Source organism: Phytophthora cinnamomi, assembly GCF_018691715.1.
Source record: "Phytophthora cinnamomi strain GKB4 chromosome Unknown Contig84, whole genome shotgun sequence".
Lineage (NCBI taxonomy): Eukaryota > Oomycota > Peronosporomycetes > Peronosporales > Peronosporaceae > Phytophthora > Phytophthora cinnamomi.
The window spans coordinates 268,548-286,018 of NW_027151017.1; the positions used below are offsets into that span (position 1 = coordinate 268,548).

The 17,471-nt window shown below is 53.9% G+C and overlaps 4 protein-coding genes across 4 annotated transcripts; 2 read left to right on the forward strand and 2 right to left on the reverse strand.

Moving 5' to 3' along the window:
* Positions 1 to 7,044: 7,044 nt before the first annotated feature.
* IUM83_18398 (T-cell activation inhibitor, mitochondrial) lies at positions 7,045 to 8,151 on the forward strand (the record flags this gene model as incomplete). The annotated part of the gene is made up of 1 exon (XM_067943395.1): positions 7,045 to 8,151. The coding sequence occupies one exon, from the start codon at positions 7,045 to 7,047 to the stop codon at positions 8,149 to 8,151; it is 1,107 nt and encodes a 368-aa protein (XP_067784829.1).
* A 2,277-nt stretch (positions 8,152 to 10,428) lies between these two features.
* Positions 10,429 to 11,541, reverse strand: IUM83_18399 (T-cell activation inhibitor, mitochondrial; the record flags this gene model as incomplete). Its single annotated transcript, XM_067943396.1, has 1 exon — positions 10,429 to 11,541. The coding sequence occupies one exon, from the start codon at positions 11,539 to 11,541 to the stop codon at positions 10,429 to 10,431; it is 1,113 nt and encodes a 370-aa protein (XP_067784828.1).
* Positions 11,542 to 13,388: 1,847 nt separating this feature from the next.
* Positions 13,389 to 14,273, forward strand: IUM83_18400 (SNARE associated Golgi protein; the record flags this gene model as incomplete). The annotated part of the gene is made up of 1 exon (XM_067943397.1): positions 13,389 to 14,273. One exon carries the CDS (start codon positions 13,389 to 13,391, stop codon positions 14,271 to 14,273), a length of 885 nt encoding a protein of 294 aa, XP_067784819.1.
* A 185-nt stretch (positions 14,274 to 14,458) lies between these two features.
* Positions 14,459 to 15,812, reverse strand: IUM83_18401 (EVI5-like protein; the record flags this gene model as incomplete). The annotated part of the gene is made up of 4 exons (XM_067943398.1): positions 14,459 to 14,563; positions 14,637 to 14,698; positions 14,765 to 15,549; positions 15,610 to 15,812. The coding sequence occupies 4 exons, from the start codon at positions 15,810 to 15,812 to the stop codon at positions 14,459 to 14,461; spliced, it is 1,155 nt and encodes a 384-aa protein (XP_067784818.1).
* Positions 15,813 to 17,471: the final 1,659 nt, after the last annotated feature.

Consider the following 17,471-nt stretch of genomic DNA (forward strand, 5'->3'; position numbering starts at 1 on the left):
GATGGCACACTGTTTGTCTTCTCGTTTTCGTCGTCGGTGTCACGGTCAATGCGCTTTTGGAAATCGTCTTGACGACAATACAGCTTACACATTTCTGAATGTTCTCGCTGGATTTTATCGATATCCATCTCACTCCAGCGAGGTTGGATTCGCTCGCGATGCGTGGTGATTAATGCAGATAAATCTCGACCTCGTAGCTTAATCAAATCAGACGGGAAAGCCGGAGGGAATTCGCTTTCGAACGGTTCATCCCCCCCCCGTTATTCTGGAGTGATGGAATGAATGCGTTCGATCAAATTTACCACCACACCCGCAAAATCCTTCGTCAACTCAGAACAATCTAAATTGCCTAGTGAATGGATAATATAAATCGCAAATCTACCGTCATCCAAGAGGATGTCGAATATCTGTTTTGGATCTACTGTCCTCATCTGAGTTCACGTGCCTTCCTGATCTTTGTTCTCCGCAATATACGCCCCAAAAACATCTCCTGATAATCTCATGAACTCTGTTTCTGCTCCGTAACAAGTGCCGAGCGCCCCTGGTCTTTCGTATGCGGTCGTATGGCGTGCCGTTGCTGTCGCTCACTTTTGCTACGCTTTGCATGTGCCATTACAGCAACATCTACTGACAGCCGGTCGGACTGTCGGAACAAAGGCGAAAACTTCAATATAATGATACACGAAGGTCTTACTTAGCACGTAGGTGGCCTTACCAAAAACGCGCGAAACCGTTTTGTCGATGTGCGGACGACCCAACTATTTAGAGCTTCTACCAAAATTAGAATAAGGCGCGCTTGCCTTATTTAGCGAGAATTGTCCTATTTGTAAATGCCTGGCTGTAGTGCATTGAGGGCTACGACATTGACCACTACCAGAGTGGTGCGCAACAGCGCCGGCAGCATCCGTGCAGAGTGCTGTCCACGAGCCACAAGTCCAACCCCAACCTCACGGGTCTCAACGGAGACACGAGCTCCAGCGAGCACTTCGGCGACGACGTCAAGAGCATCTTCTAGCCGATGGTCGCTCAAGCCCCGTACTACGGCAACGGGTGAGCTTGTGGGCTTTGACATCCACGAGGACCAGGGGGACGTCGCCATGTACGCGGGGATCCTGATCGTGAACGTAGACACCCGCGAACGTATCGAGCGACAGATGCAAGGAATCGTTGAAAGCCGCAGTATCACGCGGCGGCGGTTTCAGAGTGGGGTCGAAGTTCGAAGGGGGAGGCGCGGAGGCAATGTCCGAGCCCGATGCGTCTTGATACCCGATACCACGACGACACTGGCTTGGATTGATCAGCGTCCGACTGCTCCAAGTTGCAACGTTCGATGGTGTTGTTCGCGTGGCAACAATGGCACGCGGAAGGCTTGGTCGGTGATGTTTGTCGCTCGGTGCAAATGTAGAAGTGACTGAATTGCTCTTGCTTAGGGCAAACTACCTGCTCTAGATCTCCTTGCTCGACCCTCTGTACGGTCGGTCGTTTTCCAACTACTCGTGCTACTTCTCTAGCTGTCATTGCGAAACTCCGTACTCGCTAAATCCCAGCAACGGCTGCACGATGTAGCTTCGGCTACAACAGTCGGTATCTTTGATGCCCTCCCCTCGTGGCAGCACGTATGTGCATTCCGCGCGTTGTAGCTCGGGCTCCATAGATCAATTTATCAAAGCGGCTGCCAGGCCATCCGGAGCAAGCAACTTCAACTCAGGATAGTGGCGCTACAGATACGCCATCAGCGTATGGACTACCCGTGTTCACATTGGACTGAGCAGTTTGCAGTCCAGAAGAAGCGACGACAGAGCGATGAAGCCGCCGTGCGAATCCTTGCTTGTGTCGGAGTCGAACATGTTCAGCGAGAGAAGGGGAACACTTGCGTCTAGATTGCGGCTGCTCAAGACTCGAGTGACCTTGTGGTCTTTGACGACCGACGTGTTGGAGACGTAGCCGAACGCTTTGTTTGTCGCGGTCATGTTCCAGGCTCCTCGGTCGAAGATCCACTGCTCGCACGTGCCAGCCCCCTTGGCATGCTGCTCCCCTCCCCGACGGAAGGAGTGAGACATCAAGCGCTCCGCTACGCCTATCGGCTTCACGACTCTGTCGAGAATGCGATTGACGTAAATGTGGGTTCCAGGCGCTGCACCGGGTGACTTGTTTTTGTTGGCTCGTTTGGACTCAGCTTGGCGGTTTCTGGCTGGTTCATCAAGTCGATGGGCAGCGTGGCTGGTGTGCGCGCGACTTGTGAAACTGCGTGTTGCTCCGGTAGTTGTCCCAGCAGTGATACCCTCGGCGACGTCAGGGTCACCAGTGCAAGCGCAACCACGAGAAGCGGACAGGTGGCCAAGTCATCGCCAGGAAACAGCGAGAGACCGTGCTAGTCAGATATCTTGACTCGGTTGAATCGCACGAAGAAGATGTTGCCAGAGCCGATAGAGAGGATCGCCTTTCGCAGCAAAGTGAGGTCCGGCGCTCACCCGGAGAGAAGCCAGAGAGACAGCACTGCAGAGCTGCGTCCTGGTAGTTGTCGGAGTTGACAACCGCCGAATAGAGATGCACCATCATCTATTTTAGATCCTTCTTCGTGCATGCTGGGGCCTTGTTGACAGAAGCACCGACTATCTCTTCATCCAGAAACACTCGAAAACTTACCCTTTCTTGAGCTGGGCCTTGTCAACGGCCGCACGATATGGGGGGGGGGGAACTGTTCCAGCAACCAGTTCTTGGCCTGTCGGAAGTACGGCAGCGGACCAAGACTTGGCCCTTCTGGCTATCTTGAAAGCAAGGCACATCCCAAACTTGTCAACGACAGCCTCCAGAACGAGCGGGCCGCTTTCCAACTGCATGCACGGTTTAGGTAGTCCCATCGGACGCCTTTCTCTTCGAGGAAATTCATGAAGGAGCGTGCTGCACTCTCACGAGCCGGTTTCGTGTTGATCGGGGCAAGGTCGTTCAGGCTAATGTTTGGTCCCACTATCGTGGACTCAGCAAGCTCTAGCTCATGGACAGAACGTAATCCAAGCTGTCAGCCTGAACCGTCGCCATGAAATCCAGTCTGTCGACGATGTAAACTACGTACATACCGTTAGTGAGCTTCTCATGCTGTTTGATTGATGAAATAGAGTAAACAGCTTGGTACTGTTCGTACCAGGGCTGGATCTCTTTTAGTTGTGTTACGACACTCTGTGGCATGCAGCACTAAGAGTTGATTTCGCTTTTTTCTTAGCAATTAGATAAGCAGCACATTAGAATCGACGATATCACCATGCAAACGTGCGCAACAGCCATCTCCTTGTCTGAGTAGGCTAGTATCTTTTCACGCGAAATGGAGTAAAATCGGGGTCCTAGCCAGTCTTGACGGCGCTCTCGCCCCTTGTGAGCCTATTTTAGAGGCCCTTGAGGTAGTTTGTGAGCTCCGATTCCAAAGTTTCGCTCATGATGCAGTCGTAGTCGCGGAACAGCTTGAATAGCCCCGACCAATGTGTGTTCAAGGCCGAGCAGCTCAGAACACCACCGCCTCCTTGCACACCAGCGTCACGAGCCATGTAGCAACGTCCTTTGCAGCCACAGACGCACAGTGGGCGATACTGCGGTCGTGGGTGGCGAGAGTCTTGATGCTAGTGCGCAATTGCTGTAGGGTGCAGTCAGCGGTGCCACTAAGACCTTCAAGAAAAGGCTCGGGCAAACTCGGGTGCGAGGTGCGGCTTGTTGTAGATAATCCAAGCAAGGAAGCGGCAGTAAGAGTTCTGGTAAGTAGATCTTGAGCGTGCGGTGACGGCGTTATCTCGAAGCTCACGAACAGTGCGCTCTGACTTCTCCCAATGGTGGCCCTCCATTCGAGTTCGACAAGCATCTGACTTGTTCTGAGCAAGTTGCGATTTGCTCAGCGACTACAGATTTCTACAGGGGGGGGGGGGGGGGGGGGCAAATTGAGACCTCAGAAAATGCCAGACCTTTTGTCTAACACAAACCAGAATGCAGACCATACTATCAGACGAATTTCGGGGAATGCCTGTCTATCTGTAGTAACCCCGTATTAGATCTAATTACCTTGATAATGACTACGCCTTTTCCAGGCCAAATTCACAAAGAACAAGGCCAAGTTCACAAAGAACAAAATCAAATGCACTGGAACCCAAATCAAATGCACACTGTGCAAGTTCAAGTGCACAATCCTACTATATAGAATGTGCCGACTTTTATTGTCTTGAGTAGGTGATCCAGCCATAAGGACCCCCCCTCCCACTGCGCGCCAAAGCAACCACGTTGAGCTCGGCGGCACTCCCTCGCTTCCACCAATCCTGCTTGTCCCTCCCCGATTCCGCCAATAGCTGAGCTGCCGGTTTTATCCTTGGGTTCGCTCGCCTCGTGCGGTGGCCGGGGGGTCTCACGCACGCTGGCCGTTGCCCACTTCGGAACCTTCTTCGTGAGCGCCATGCCATCTCGCTACAACCGCTACGCGCTCGCTATCAAGCTTCGCATCCTGGACGCTGCTCGCACTGGAGGTGACTGGCAAGCCGTGGCTGAAGCCACCGGCGTCAACATCAACACTGCTCGCTCCTGGCTACGTCGTTATCCTACAAGCTGTGCTGCTTTGCAAATCTCATTGCGTGGCGGAAGACGGGCGCAGAAGATGACAGCTGATGGACTTGCCTTTCTCATGTCCAAGCTGGCGGTCGACCCTGATCTAACGCTTCGCCAGCTTGCGGACGAGCTAAAACGAGCCTGCTCCATCTCGGTCTGCGCGCAAACCGTGAAGAACCATCTGGATGCAAGTTTCATTACGATGAAGCAGTCCCACAAGGAGCGTCAGTACATGAACACCGAGCAAAACAAAATCAAGCGCAGGGACTTCCTCGTCCGATTGCAACAGCTGCAGGCCGCTGGAAAGTCCATTATCTACATGGACGAGACCAATTTTAATCTTTGGTCGTCCCGCACGCGTGGTCGCAGCATTCGTGGTCGTCGCGCTGTCAAGAAAGTGCTTGCAGGGGGTGGCCAAAATCTGCAGGTGATTGCCTGTGTGGGCAAGGGTGGGGTCATTCACTACGAGACGAAGCTGGGCAGCAACAAGTACCACCACTCGAATGACTTCATTCGCAACACATTGCGAAAGTTCGCGGACGTGAGCAAGGTGGTGGTGGTGCTAGACAATGCACCATGCCACGCCCGCGCAGAGGCCGTCTTCGAGGAGCCGGAGTTTGCGGCAGCTACTCACCTACGTTTGGGCCCCTATTCACCTATGCTTAACCCGATTGAGAACGTGTTCTCAGCGTTCAAGTCGGCTGTGAAGGACTTCATGACAGAGCGCCGGGCGGAGATCCTCGCTGTTCCGCCTGGCACAACGATGAAAGCGCACCGCCAACACTTCCTGATCGAGGCTGCCGTAACGCTCTTCCCCCGCATTGCGACCGCGCAGCTTTGTGCGTCATGCTACCGCCACACACTCAGATTCCACGTCAAGGTGGCGGCGCTCGAGGACACGCCAGTTGGTTGCTAACCTGTAGCAAGAAGCAAGTACTTACAATTTGCATATTTGTCAGGGTATTTGATTTGGAAGGTCTATTGTACTTGCTTAAATGCATTTGAACTTGCACATTGTGCATTTGATTTGGGTTCCAGTGCATTTGATTTCGTTCTTTGGGAACTTGGCCTCGTTCTTGTGAACTTGGCCTCGTTCTTGTGAACTTGTCGTGGAAAAGGTGTACAAAACAAGGTGCAATTCGATCGCGATATATAAGCGTCACCTGGTCTTCACGATTACCGAGTAAAAGATGGGCATTCTGCTCCAATAGCGTGCATATCTACTATATCAATCGCCGAATCTGCACATCGACTCGGACATCAACTCGGATATGCAGACCAAGGAAATTGGGACTCGCGATCAATTTACAAATCGATCGAGTTAGAAACAAAATTCGCGAGCGAAGCGGTTCTCACAATACCAATAGTGAATTCAAGTGAAGTCGGCGATATGATGATATTCATCCGTAAATCCGTTAGCTTCTCAGTGGGTGGCTTTCAAAGCTGGTACTATTTTTATCTGATAAATTCTTGCCAGACCAACGGAAATGTAGCGCGGCTGGCGCAATGGATAGCGTATCAGACTTCGAATCTGGGGGTTGCGGGTTCGAGTCCCGCGTCGCGTACACTTTTGCCAACGATTAAAATTCATTTTTATGATAGGAAACAAAAAGTACCTTTGTAAAAAAAAATAAACGCAGCAAATCTGTGCATTTAGTACGCCTTCGTGTTAAGCTTCAAGACAGCATATTCTTATTATTCCAGTAAACGACTTCAAATTAAATTCAAGTAGAACTTTAAGGTTTCCAGCCATGGAAAGCGAACCCGGCTAACAGACCTTCGCTAGGACTAGCGGCAGGACAACATGGAAATGCATTGGTTTCAATATAGCGTCCAAACTAGTTTCGTCCTACGGATCCGTGTAGGCTAACATTTGTACAGAGACAAAAACTCGGCGGCGAAGTATAATAGTGCGTGCTCTGCACGAGGTCGGGAGCGAGTGCTGTGCTGGTAAGCGAGCAAAAGTATTGACACGAGTGGGATTCGAACCCACGCCCGAAGACTGGTGCCTAAAACCAGCGCCTTAGACCGCTCGGCCATCGTGTCCTCCTAAATAGTAAACCACAACCACAATACAATTCCTTACATTCACACAGCAACATTCAACAGCATTCAACAACATTCAACAACATTCAGCCACCCTATAGTAGGATACTGGCTGGACCACCGGAAAAGTGCCAGCCCGCCCTGCCTTCCGACAAGAACCAAGAAACAAAGCGACAAGGCTCTCCTTACACTAGCTCACAAAACTGGTATCTACATGTGTATACATTATTCGTAGCCCACACGAAGTGCTCGTAGACAGAACGCGCTCGCAAATCCTGGACCTCGACCTTCCGTCCCTGCCTGCCATCCTGACAGCTTCGAGTAGTACCGCGTGTGTCCCCACTAAGTACGCCTCCATCAAAACCAGCGGTCGTGAAGCGCTCCAGCCGTCGTGAGCCAGTCTCCAGTCTTCCGGCAGCGATGGCGTTCGTGGCGACAGCTCGTCTCGCGGCGCGCGCGGCCTCGTTCTCGTTGTCGCGCTCGCGCTCGCGCCTGGCGACCTCTGCGCGCGCGTGTCCGCTGCTGGCCAGTACGGCGGCCTCCTCGCAGCAGCTGCAGTTCCCGTGCGCGGCGCCTCCGTTCCTGTCCGTGCGCACCAAGGTGAGCGAGCGCGCGCTGCGCCGCAAGAACCTGCGCAAGATGAAGAGCCAGAAGGGCGCGAAGGTGCCGGTGCTCAAGGACACGCTGCGCAAGCTGTACCTGCGCACGCACCCGGACCTGTTCGGGCGGTACCCGGAGCAGCAGCGCGCGAACGAGGAGTCGTACAAGGAGCTGCTGGGCATCCTGGACGCGATCGAGAAGCACAACGAGTTCCCTCCGGCCAAGACGCTGGTGCTGCCGTTCTTCCTCAAGACGCCCGTGGAGGGCGAGTTCAAGGAGGTGGACCTGCAGCTGCGCACGACGGGCGGCGCGTGCAACACGCTGGTGGAGGAGGCGCTGGGCCGGTTCTTCGGCGAGTGCGGGCTGCCGCAGGCGTTCCAGTGGGGCGAGGGCAGCTGGGGCAAGGCTGTGGGCAAGGACGCGGCGGAGAACTCGAACCTGGGCTTCGACAAGGAGGAGGAGGCGCGCGAGAAGGCTCGCCAGGAGGCGGAGGCGGAGGCGAAGCGCGAGGAGCAGATCCGCCAGTCCGCTCCCGCCTACAACCCTGTGGACCGAAGTGCACCGGAGGACCACTCCATTGAAAAGGTGCTGAACGAGCTGGACGATACACTGCAGTTGATTGCTGCGATGCCGTACCTTGATGAGGAGGACGAGCAGCAGCGTGCGATCAAGGTCCACTTCGAGCAGGGCTCCGGTCTGGACGACCTCGATGCCCAGGGCTATTCGGTTAAGGCAGGCACCATTAAGATGTGGCAAGGCGAGCGTCACCTGAACACGATTATCAGTGGCGTGGACGCGGACTCGGCGATTATCCTGCAGCGAATTCTCTTGCACACGCTTGACATCGAGAAGCAGCTGAACGAAATCATCGTCAAGGGAGACATTGAGGACGATGAGGACGCTGCCGCTGATGCGCAGAACAAGTAAAGCGAATAGAGACCAGACAGAGTAGAGCACCTCAATGCATGTAGCCTTCGTCGGCGTGTATTTTTCGCAACCTATTTCGAGTCTAGTCACGCCTAGCAAGCTGGCTTTAGTGAATCTCGAATGCTTGAGAACAGGCAGCAATACCCCCCAAGACGTGTATCCATGATAAAGACGCACTCGTCGAGGAGTGCTGGATCGAAGCGTGCCTCAGCTATTAGTCCTGTCTTCCGAAGCTCCAGCCCAGTGGTACTGTATGGAGGACGGCAAGACATGAATCGTTTCGGCAACAGAAGCAACAATAGTGTTCATCCAATTGCACCTGTCGTCAAGTCATTGGTACCAAGGCCTACAACTGCAGACTGTGAAAGTGGCCCAACACCCACCAGTGGTCCACGAACTGACACTGCTCTAAACTCTGAAGACTACGTGGTCAGGGTACGAGTGCTGCATGGCATCGATCTGTACATCCCAGGCAAGGTGCCATCATGTCAACATAATGGACATCCAGCAGTCAATATTGCCGTCAATGGCAGCCCAATGCAGTCGTCCACAGCGGCTCAGCATGCTCGTAACCACTCCATCTGGAAGAAGCACGAGCTAAAGTTCCAAGTTAGCGCTGCGTACCAAAACCCACCGACTGCTGAAGAAATGGGTATACCGTCCTGCTTTATCTCGATGTACGTGTCACTGTATCATACTGCTTGCTCTTGTACTAAGAAGAACGAGAAGGTGCCAAGCTCCCTAGCAATTGGAGAAGTTGGCGAGCTACAATTGCCGCTGGGAAGTGAGGGCTATGAGATTTCGCGATTTTTTCCAGTCATCAGGCGTCAACAGCAAAGCTCTCAATCCGCACGTGTACTACTTCCAGCAGGCAAAATCAAGCTTCGGATTCGTGTTGAAAAACGTACGGCTGATTGTACTGTGGTGCAACCAGAAATTCCCAAACGACCACCATTTGCACTGCCTACTAACTTTGGGGAAGCACTGCAACTGAAACGTAAGCAGCTGAGAGCCACCGTTGTGCCCGAAGACAATTCACAAAAAATGAGCAGTCAGCAACTGTCCCACGTTGCCACTGAGGCCGCTGTAGAGCTGTTGAAGGAGATCAATTCGGAGACAGCCCCCGACCACATTGACGCTAGCGATCTGAAAGTGGAAGGTCGAGTCGGAGAAGGTATTCACTCTTGCGTGAGTCTCGGAGTCTTGCACCGCGGTGACAACGATAGTGATCGACAAGTAGCAGTAAAAGAATTTCGGCATCAGCATTCGACTCCACCCGTTAGTGTACTCCGCGCTTTTAGACACGAGTACCGGATTCTGGAGAGGTGTCGCCGCCAAAATGGCCACCACCACGTTGTTGAGCTGCTTGGCGTAACACTGGAACCTCGCTTGATCATTCTAATGGAATACTTCAATCACGGCAGGTGAGGGCACTCCACTGCATACTGTACCTGCTGGCTGTAATTAATACTCATGCGCGCATCGTGACTCTAACCGCCTCGACAAGTTTGGCTAAGTGTTTGCAAGATGAAGCCACATGGGGACGAATATCGATCAAGCAGGTAGGCCTTCATACGAACTCTGTTTCCTACTTTGTTTAAATTGACATATTTTACATGCACGGGCAGAAAGCTTTACTTGGACTCGAAATTGCTCAAGGAATCGCGTGGCTGCACAAGCACGGCATGATTCATCGCGACATCAAAACCCACAACATTCTTATCAACGGTGATCTGGCGACACCAAGGTCATCATTGAAGGTAAGCTTTTTCTCAGTTATTGTTCTTGCAAGAGCAACTTCCCTCTTACTATATTGGAGTAGATCGGTGACTTGGGTAGTGCCGTAGCGTGGCAGCAGCAGGAGCCACTATTGCTGGAAGAGGTTGGATCTTCAGGTTACACTGCTCCCGAGGTATTTGCCCACCACGGGTACGACAACAAAGTCGATGTTTGGAGCTTTGGTATTGTACTGTGGGAGCTAGCTTCAAGTTGTCCGCAAGATCGTATCAACCCGTTCACGGGGATGGAGGGTGGGGAGTTTGTCAGCAAAGTTCAAGGCGGATGTCGTCCCAAATTCGTTCATGCGCACCAGATCCGGTTTAAACCTGTTGTCGAGAAATGTTGGATAGTCAATCCATTGCAAAGACCGGAGATGGATGAAGTGGTCAAGCAGCTAGAGAAGCTCTGCGCCGAGCTCTGACACAAGCAGAAACTAATGATATGTGGGTTATCCATTTGGATATCGTGCAAGCAAGCGTGCTTTTAAACGTATAATCTCTAGTTTTTGGTTTCGCTATCCTCCTCTGACTCGGCCTCGTCGTCAGGGTCGACACCACCATTGGCGAGCATCTCGCGTACCTTTCTCTCAATGTTGAGAGTATGTAACAAGATCCGCTGGAGAATCAGAGCCGAGTCGGTGTCCACACCACTCGTCACCTTCTCAAGGTCGCGCTCACCCTTCCAGATTCTATGTGTGCCAGCCTTGATGCTATATCCGCGCTCATCAATCTCGTCAAGCCCAGGACCCTTCATGAAGTGCTCCCGCAGCTCTCCGTACTCCTCCTCGTCCATAAGTGGCACCGCAGCAATAATCTCAAACACCTCATTCAGCTCGCTCAGCAGCTTCTCAATCGACGCGTCCTCAGATGTCGTTCCGCTGTCCACAGGGTTGTAGGCGGGAGCGGACTGGCGGATCTGCTCCTCGCGCTTCGCCTCCGCCTCCGCCTCCTGGCGAGCCTTCTCGCGCGCCTCCTCCTCCTTGTCGAAGCCCAGGTTCGAGTTCTCCGCCGCGTCCTTGCCCACAGCCTTGCCCCAGCTGCCCTCGCCCCACTGGAACGCCTGCGGCAGCCCGCACTCGCCGAAGAACCGGCCCAGCGCCTCCTCCACCAGCGTGTTGCACGCGCCGCCCGTCGTGCGCAGCTGCAGGTCCACCTCCTTGAACTCGCCCTCCACGGGCGTCTTGAGGAAGAACGGCAGCACCAGCGTCTTGGCCGGAGGGAACTCGTTGTGCTTCTCGATCGCGTCCAGGATGCCCAGCAGCTCCTTGTACGACTCCTCGTTCGCGCGCTGCTGCTCCGGGTACCGCCCGAACAGGTCCGGGTGCGTGCGCAGGTACAGCTTGCGCAGCGTGTCCTTGAGCACCGGCACCTTCGCGCCCTTCTGGCTCTTCATCTTGCGCAGGTTCTTGCGGCGCAGCGCGCGCTCGCTCACCTTGGTGCGCACGGACAGGAACGGAGGCGCCGCGCACGGGAACTGCAGCTGCTGCGAGGAGGCCGCCGTACTGGCCAGCAGCGGACACGCGCGCGCAGAGGTCGCCAGGCGCGAGCGCGAGCGCGACAACGAGAACGAGGCCGCGCGCGCCGCGAGACGAGCTGTCGCCACGAACGCCATCGCTGCCGGAAGACTGGAGACTGGCTCACGACGGCTGGAGCGCTTCACGACCGCTGGTTTTGATGGAGGCGTACTTAGTGGGGACACACGCGGTACTACTCGAAGCTGTCAGGATGGCAGGCAGGGACGGAAGGTCGAGGTCCAGGATTTGCGAGCGCGTTCTGTCTACGAGCACTTCGTGTGGGCTGCGAGTAATGTATACACATGTAGATACCAGTTTTGTGAGTTAGTGTAAGGAGAGCCTTGTCGCTTTGTTTCTTGGTTCTTGTCGGAAGGCAGGGCGGGCTGGCACTTTTCCGGTGGTCCAGCCAGTATCCTACTATAGGGTGGCTGAATGCTGTTGAATGTTGTTGAATGTTGTTGAATGTTGCTGTGTGAATGTAAGGAATTGTATTGTGGTTGTGGTTTACTATTTAGGAGGACACGATGGCCGAGCGGTCTAAGGCGCTGGTTTTAGGCACCAGTCTTCGGGCGTGGGTTCGAATCCCACTCGTGTCAATACTTTTGCTCGCTTACCAGCACAGCACTCGCTCCCAAACTCGTGCAGAGCACGCACTATTATACTTCGCCGCCGAGTTTTTGTCTCTGTACAAATGTTAGCCTACACGGATCCGTAGGACGAAACTAGTTTGGACGCTATATTGAAACCAATGCATTTCCATGTTGTCCTGCCGCTAGTCCTAGCGAAGGTCTGTTAGCCGGGTTCGCTTTCCATGGCTGGAAACCTTAAAGTTCTACTTGAATTTAATTTGAAGTCGTTTACTGGAATAATAAGAATATGCTGTCTTGAAGCTTAACACGAAGGCGTACTAAATGCACAGATTTGCTGCGTTTATTTTTTTTACAAAGGTACTTTTTGTTTCCTATCATGAAAATGAATTTTAATCGTTGGCAAAAGTGTACGCGACGCGGGACTCGAACCCGCAACCCCCAGATTCGAAGTCTGATACGCTATCCATTGCGCCAGCCGCGCTGCACATTTACCGGGCAGTTCGGTTGCCAAAAAATAACGTATCAGTAAGCAGCCTTCCACGTACACTCTCCTCATTGATGGTACCTACAATCAAGAATCGACCTACATCATTGCTGTCTCTGCGTGCTTGTTTGCACCGGATTGAAAACAACAGTGTAGCTAGATGCTTCAGCTTCACTTAGTATTACGAATAGCTAGGTAACTAGAGCCTATCGAGTGAGATCAAGGGAGCATATCGGTTTGCATTGAATCACGAACTCATGGGAAGGTAAACGCACTACAGTACATGTATCAAGATACTCTCGCGTGCCCTACTCGAAAGAATATCTGTGGATTGACATGGCAATATACTTTCGCAATGATTTCCATGATGGCTTTCTCGTAGCCTTCACTGCGGTACTACATATACAAAGCCTCGTAATCGCTTTTCCATCGTTCTCTAATTTCGGTTGCAGGAATGGGTTCATCCATTGCCTTGCCGAAAGTTTCTGAGCTCACAAACGCTGGAATGCAAGATCTAAGAAAGAATTGCTAACCGCACGGCGGCGACAACAGGGACAGTCGAACTCGCAACTAACCTGAAGCGGCAGCTCTCCCGAAAACTAAAACAGCGGTTCTCAGGGTTGAACATGGCGTTAACCACTGGGAACGAGAGCTTGTCCGCTCTTCCGCTCGACATAGGGCGCAAGCTCTTTGCGACCCAGCCTGTTGTTTCGCAACGTCACTCCCCTCCCCACCAGTCTTCCCTTTGTTAGCGTCCCCAGTAAATTACCGCGTAAAACCAAAAACCATCAGGCGAAAAGATGGGTAAAATTAGCCTTCTCAGTCCCAAACTGGCGTCCACGAAGAAGAAGGTCGCCTTCCGCCCGCAGCCATGCCCCCGCACGCGCCGGAGTCCCCGCCCTCGTTCGCTGCCCCCGCGGACGACAGCGCCCTCGCGCGCGACGGTGACAAGGCCGCGCTGGGCTCGACGGCTCCGTCGCAGGGCTGGCAGCGCGACGTGCAGCTCGTGGGCATGATCTTCCTGGCCAGCTCGGCGCTGCTGGGCGCGACGCTGCACTCGCTCGTGGTCTCGGCACTCACGGACGCCGAGTGGGTGGCGCTGCGGCTGCCCACGTCACTGGAGGCGGCGCAGCAGCTGGGCGAGACGCTGCAGAGCTTCTCGGAGCGCCAGCCCGGCGCGCTGCTGCTCGCGCACATGGGCTGCTACCTGTACCTGCAGACGTTCGCCATCCCGGGCACCGTGTTCTTCAACCTGCTGGGCGGCGCGCTGTTCGGCGTGACGCTGGGCTTCCCGCTGTGCCTGGCCTACAACACGCTGGGCTCCGTCTTCATGTTCCTGCTGTCGCGCCGCTTCGGCCGCCGCGTGGTCACGCGCTTCTTCCCGCGCAAGCTGGCGACGCTGCGCAGCATGCTGGACGCGCACCGCGACGAGATGGCGCTCTACATGATCTTCCTGCGCGTGTTCCCGTTCACGCCCAACTGGTTCATCAACATGGCGTCGCCGCACCTGGCCATCCCGCTGGGCCAGTTCACGCTGGGCCCGCTCATCGGCCTCATCCCGTACAACTTCCTGAGCTGCAAGGCCGGCCTCATCTTGCGCGAGCTGCGGTCGCGCGGAGACATCATCGACACGGCCACCACGGTGCAGCTCATTGTGGTGGCGGCCGTGGGCGGCCTCGTGCTGCCCAGGCTCAAGAAGCACTTTGCCACAAGCGCGCCACTTCCCTCCACGTCGGCGTCGGTCAAGCAAGACTAGGTGACTAGATGTGTATTTCGTATACTCAGCGAGTCTTTCCCCCTGGAAGCACGGGTGCTTTACTGGGCTCGCTGTAGATAGATAATCTATGAGAGCTGTGCATTTGGCGTTTGCTACGGCAATTCCGACTGTAGTATTTGAATACATAGTTGAGAAAGATATCGAGATAGATAGCGAGTAGCAGTTCACGAAGCAGCGGACGAGCTGTGATACTCCTCCAGCAAATGCGCGATTTGAGACCGTTTGATTGGCAACCGGAACGCTGCGGTTAAAACTTCGTCGGTGTCCACCTGAATTACGAAACAGCAACGGAATAAACACAACGCAGAGGAACCGGATACCAGGCAAGCACACGTAGCGTACCTTGTTGGGGAGATCCCGGAAGTATTCCATGATGGTTTCGAACTTGGAACTCAACAGGGTCTCTGCAGACACGCATCGCAAGGTTAGCATGACACTTCTCCAGTCCGAGCTTCACGATGTGTTCTTACTTTGCGAGACCTTGAGCAACGCGAGCGCTGCGCGATAGATGACCTTCCAGCCCTCGTGGAGGAAGGCATCCCAGACTCGAGTGACGAACTCGAACGGGAAATTGTACGTGAACAGCGTGAGGAACCACTGCGTGAGGTACATCGTTGGATGCAAGCCTTCGTTCTCGAGGTGCGTCGAAAGCTGGGGCATAATCTGCTTGAAAAGTCCCTGGAAGACGAATGTTACCTCGGGCACCTTTGGCATACGCGGACGATAGAGGTCTGCCAGTCCGTAACGTTTGTGATTTAAGCATGCCACGAGCAGCCAGAAGGCCTGCTGCTCAGGCATGTAGCAAAGAAACATTGCCGAGAGGAAGCCCATGCCTTGGCAGTAGCCCACCTCAGGATCATGCAGCGAGTATGCCTTCAACACATTCATGAGAGCGCACTGGCCCAATGAGGAGCGGTCGCGGAACAGCGAGTGGCGAGGAAACGTGCGCCCGATATCGCGCGCGATGGTCTCTTCACAGGGCACTCGAGCTGTCTGCAGTAGTTGGTGGTAAACACCTGGGTTGTTCAGCAGCATTTGCGATGAACCGGCGAGATGACTCCACACTCGGCCACGCAATGCCTCTGGTATGCCCTTGCGGATGCGCTTCTTGAGTGTTCCCGCATGCCGCAGCTGACAGACCTCCCAGTCCTCCAGTTGCTTGCCGATCATCTTGACCCATTTCTGCGTACGACGATTTTCGAGCCACACGGCGTGCTTGTACGCGTTGGGGCTCGTTTGGCCTCCGTTGTAGCGCCTGCAACACGCAAAGTGAGCGTTATACACAGTACTTCATTTACTTGTGGTGGGTACTCACTTGTCAGTGACGAGGAAGCCGTAACGATCGATCGGCGCCATTGGGAAGGCCACCGCTAGTGCCTTAGTCTCCGTCTCCTCGGCCTTTGCTTCCTCTCCATCCGGCGACGACGGCGCAAGCGTCTCGCGGTCGGCATCGCTCTTTTCCCTTACGGCGGAGCGCTCCGTGTCCTCAGGTCCCGCTGCACCCTTCTCCAGCATCATACACACACTGCCCGCCTTGTACCAATAGTGAAGTTCACCTCTCCCCGTTTATTTATCGCCAGCCTTCGTCCACCCAATTTTAGAACTTCAACAACGCCAGCCAATCAGTCAAGAAGCACTATAACGTCACACATACGTTACCACTGCACACTAAATCAGTAGACCAAGCATCCAAGCAGCCGTTCCAGGATCGAGCTGCGCCAGCCCGCGCTTGATTCAATGAATCGAGCGGGGTGACGAGCCAGATGTAATACATGTAGCGGCGACAGCATGGTGGTCGACACCTCCGCCCGAGGATATCAGATCCTTCGTCGCCAAGTTGCACTTCCCCGAGCGCGTGTGAACACATCGCACCCCATCGTGGCCGCGATCGTTAGCTGGAGACGAGCGAGGCTGCAGTTCAGCTAGAGGCGTACACTGCATTGCGCCTGCCGGTGCGATAGCGTCCGCAAAGATGCCAAGTATCAGCGGGTTACATAGGTACACACCTACAGGTTGGCTGGTGCGCTCCATCAGCCGCTCGGACTCCGAGTCGGAGGCCCGTTAGGTCACGTGGCGCACCCGCCAGCCACGGATGGCATGCCGGGCAGATTCGGTCCCGCCGCGCACTGAGCCGGGAAGAGAGACGGCGAGCGCTCGCGTACAGTACATGTACCGAATTTGAGCTTTCCTACAGCAGACATATCTCCTAAAGCACAATCCTCACTAGCCAATCATGTTCATCGGTGCGTCCAGCTCACCACTAAATGACAGCACATAATGCAGCTAAAACAGCCAGTTATTTTTCAAAGAGCGAGCACAATGGCGAGGTCCTCCGAAAAAGCGGCAGATTTACTCGCGGTTAATGCAGCGTGACTTCATAGCAAAATAGTGTGAGTCAGGGGCAACCGCTCACTTTAATGCTCGTGCAATGGGGGTGGGAGCTACATTGCTGCCGGATGTTGAGGAACATCTCGTTCGCTGGACCAACTCTACGTAACGAAGGGACCGACAGTGCTTGTAAACGTATCGGTTGATCCGGCTCGCGATATCGATACACTGACTACCGACGAGGAAGAAGCCCAATTACATGAATACACGTGCATCGTTGCATTTATTATGCTTTGCAATGCGTTTGTCGTTTTCACCTAGTGTTTTGCCCGAGTTATAATATCTGGCGCCCGATATAAAAACAGATGGCCATTAAATCCTCCAAGTTATAATCGCCAGCCTCGATATCGATATCGATTTACGCTATCTGTGGTCGAATTGCCGATCCAAAAACGAAATTCGGGCCGATTTAATTTAAATCGCGATGTCTGTGTACGGATGATAATGCCGCGCTTTATATATATAATATGCAATTGGACACTTACATCTGGACACTTGACGAGTGGTCGGCAGATCGCGCTGCTGATCTGTCGAAGCACCGCAGTTTCCGAAAACCTTCACCTTGCACAAGTGCAACATATACTCTCTCGACTACCGTTGGCGAGCCGTTTTTCTTATGCATGTGTATGGAATATGTATGCAGTATGTTAGCGATATATTTGGGCCTAACGTGCGAACACTGCAACGTTGGTACAAGTTGTTTTTGACCGATGGTGTGGTTGATGAAGGAGGTCGAACTAATCGCTCGTCGCGTTGGCCGAACGACGTGGTAACCCGTGTTCGAAAGTA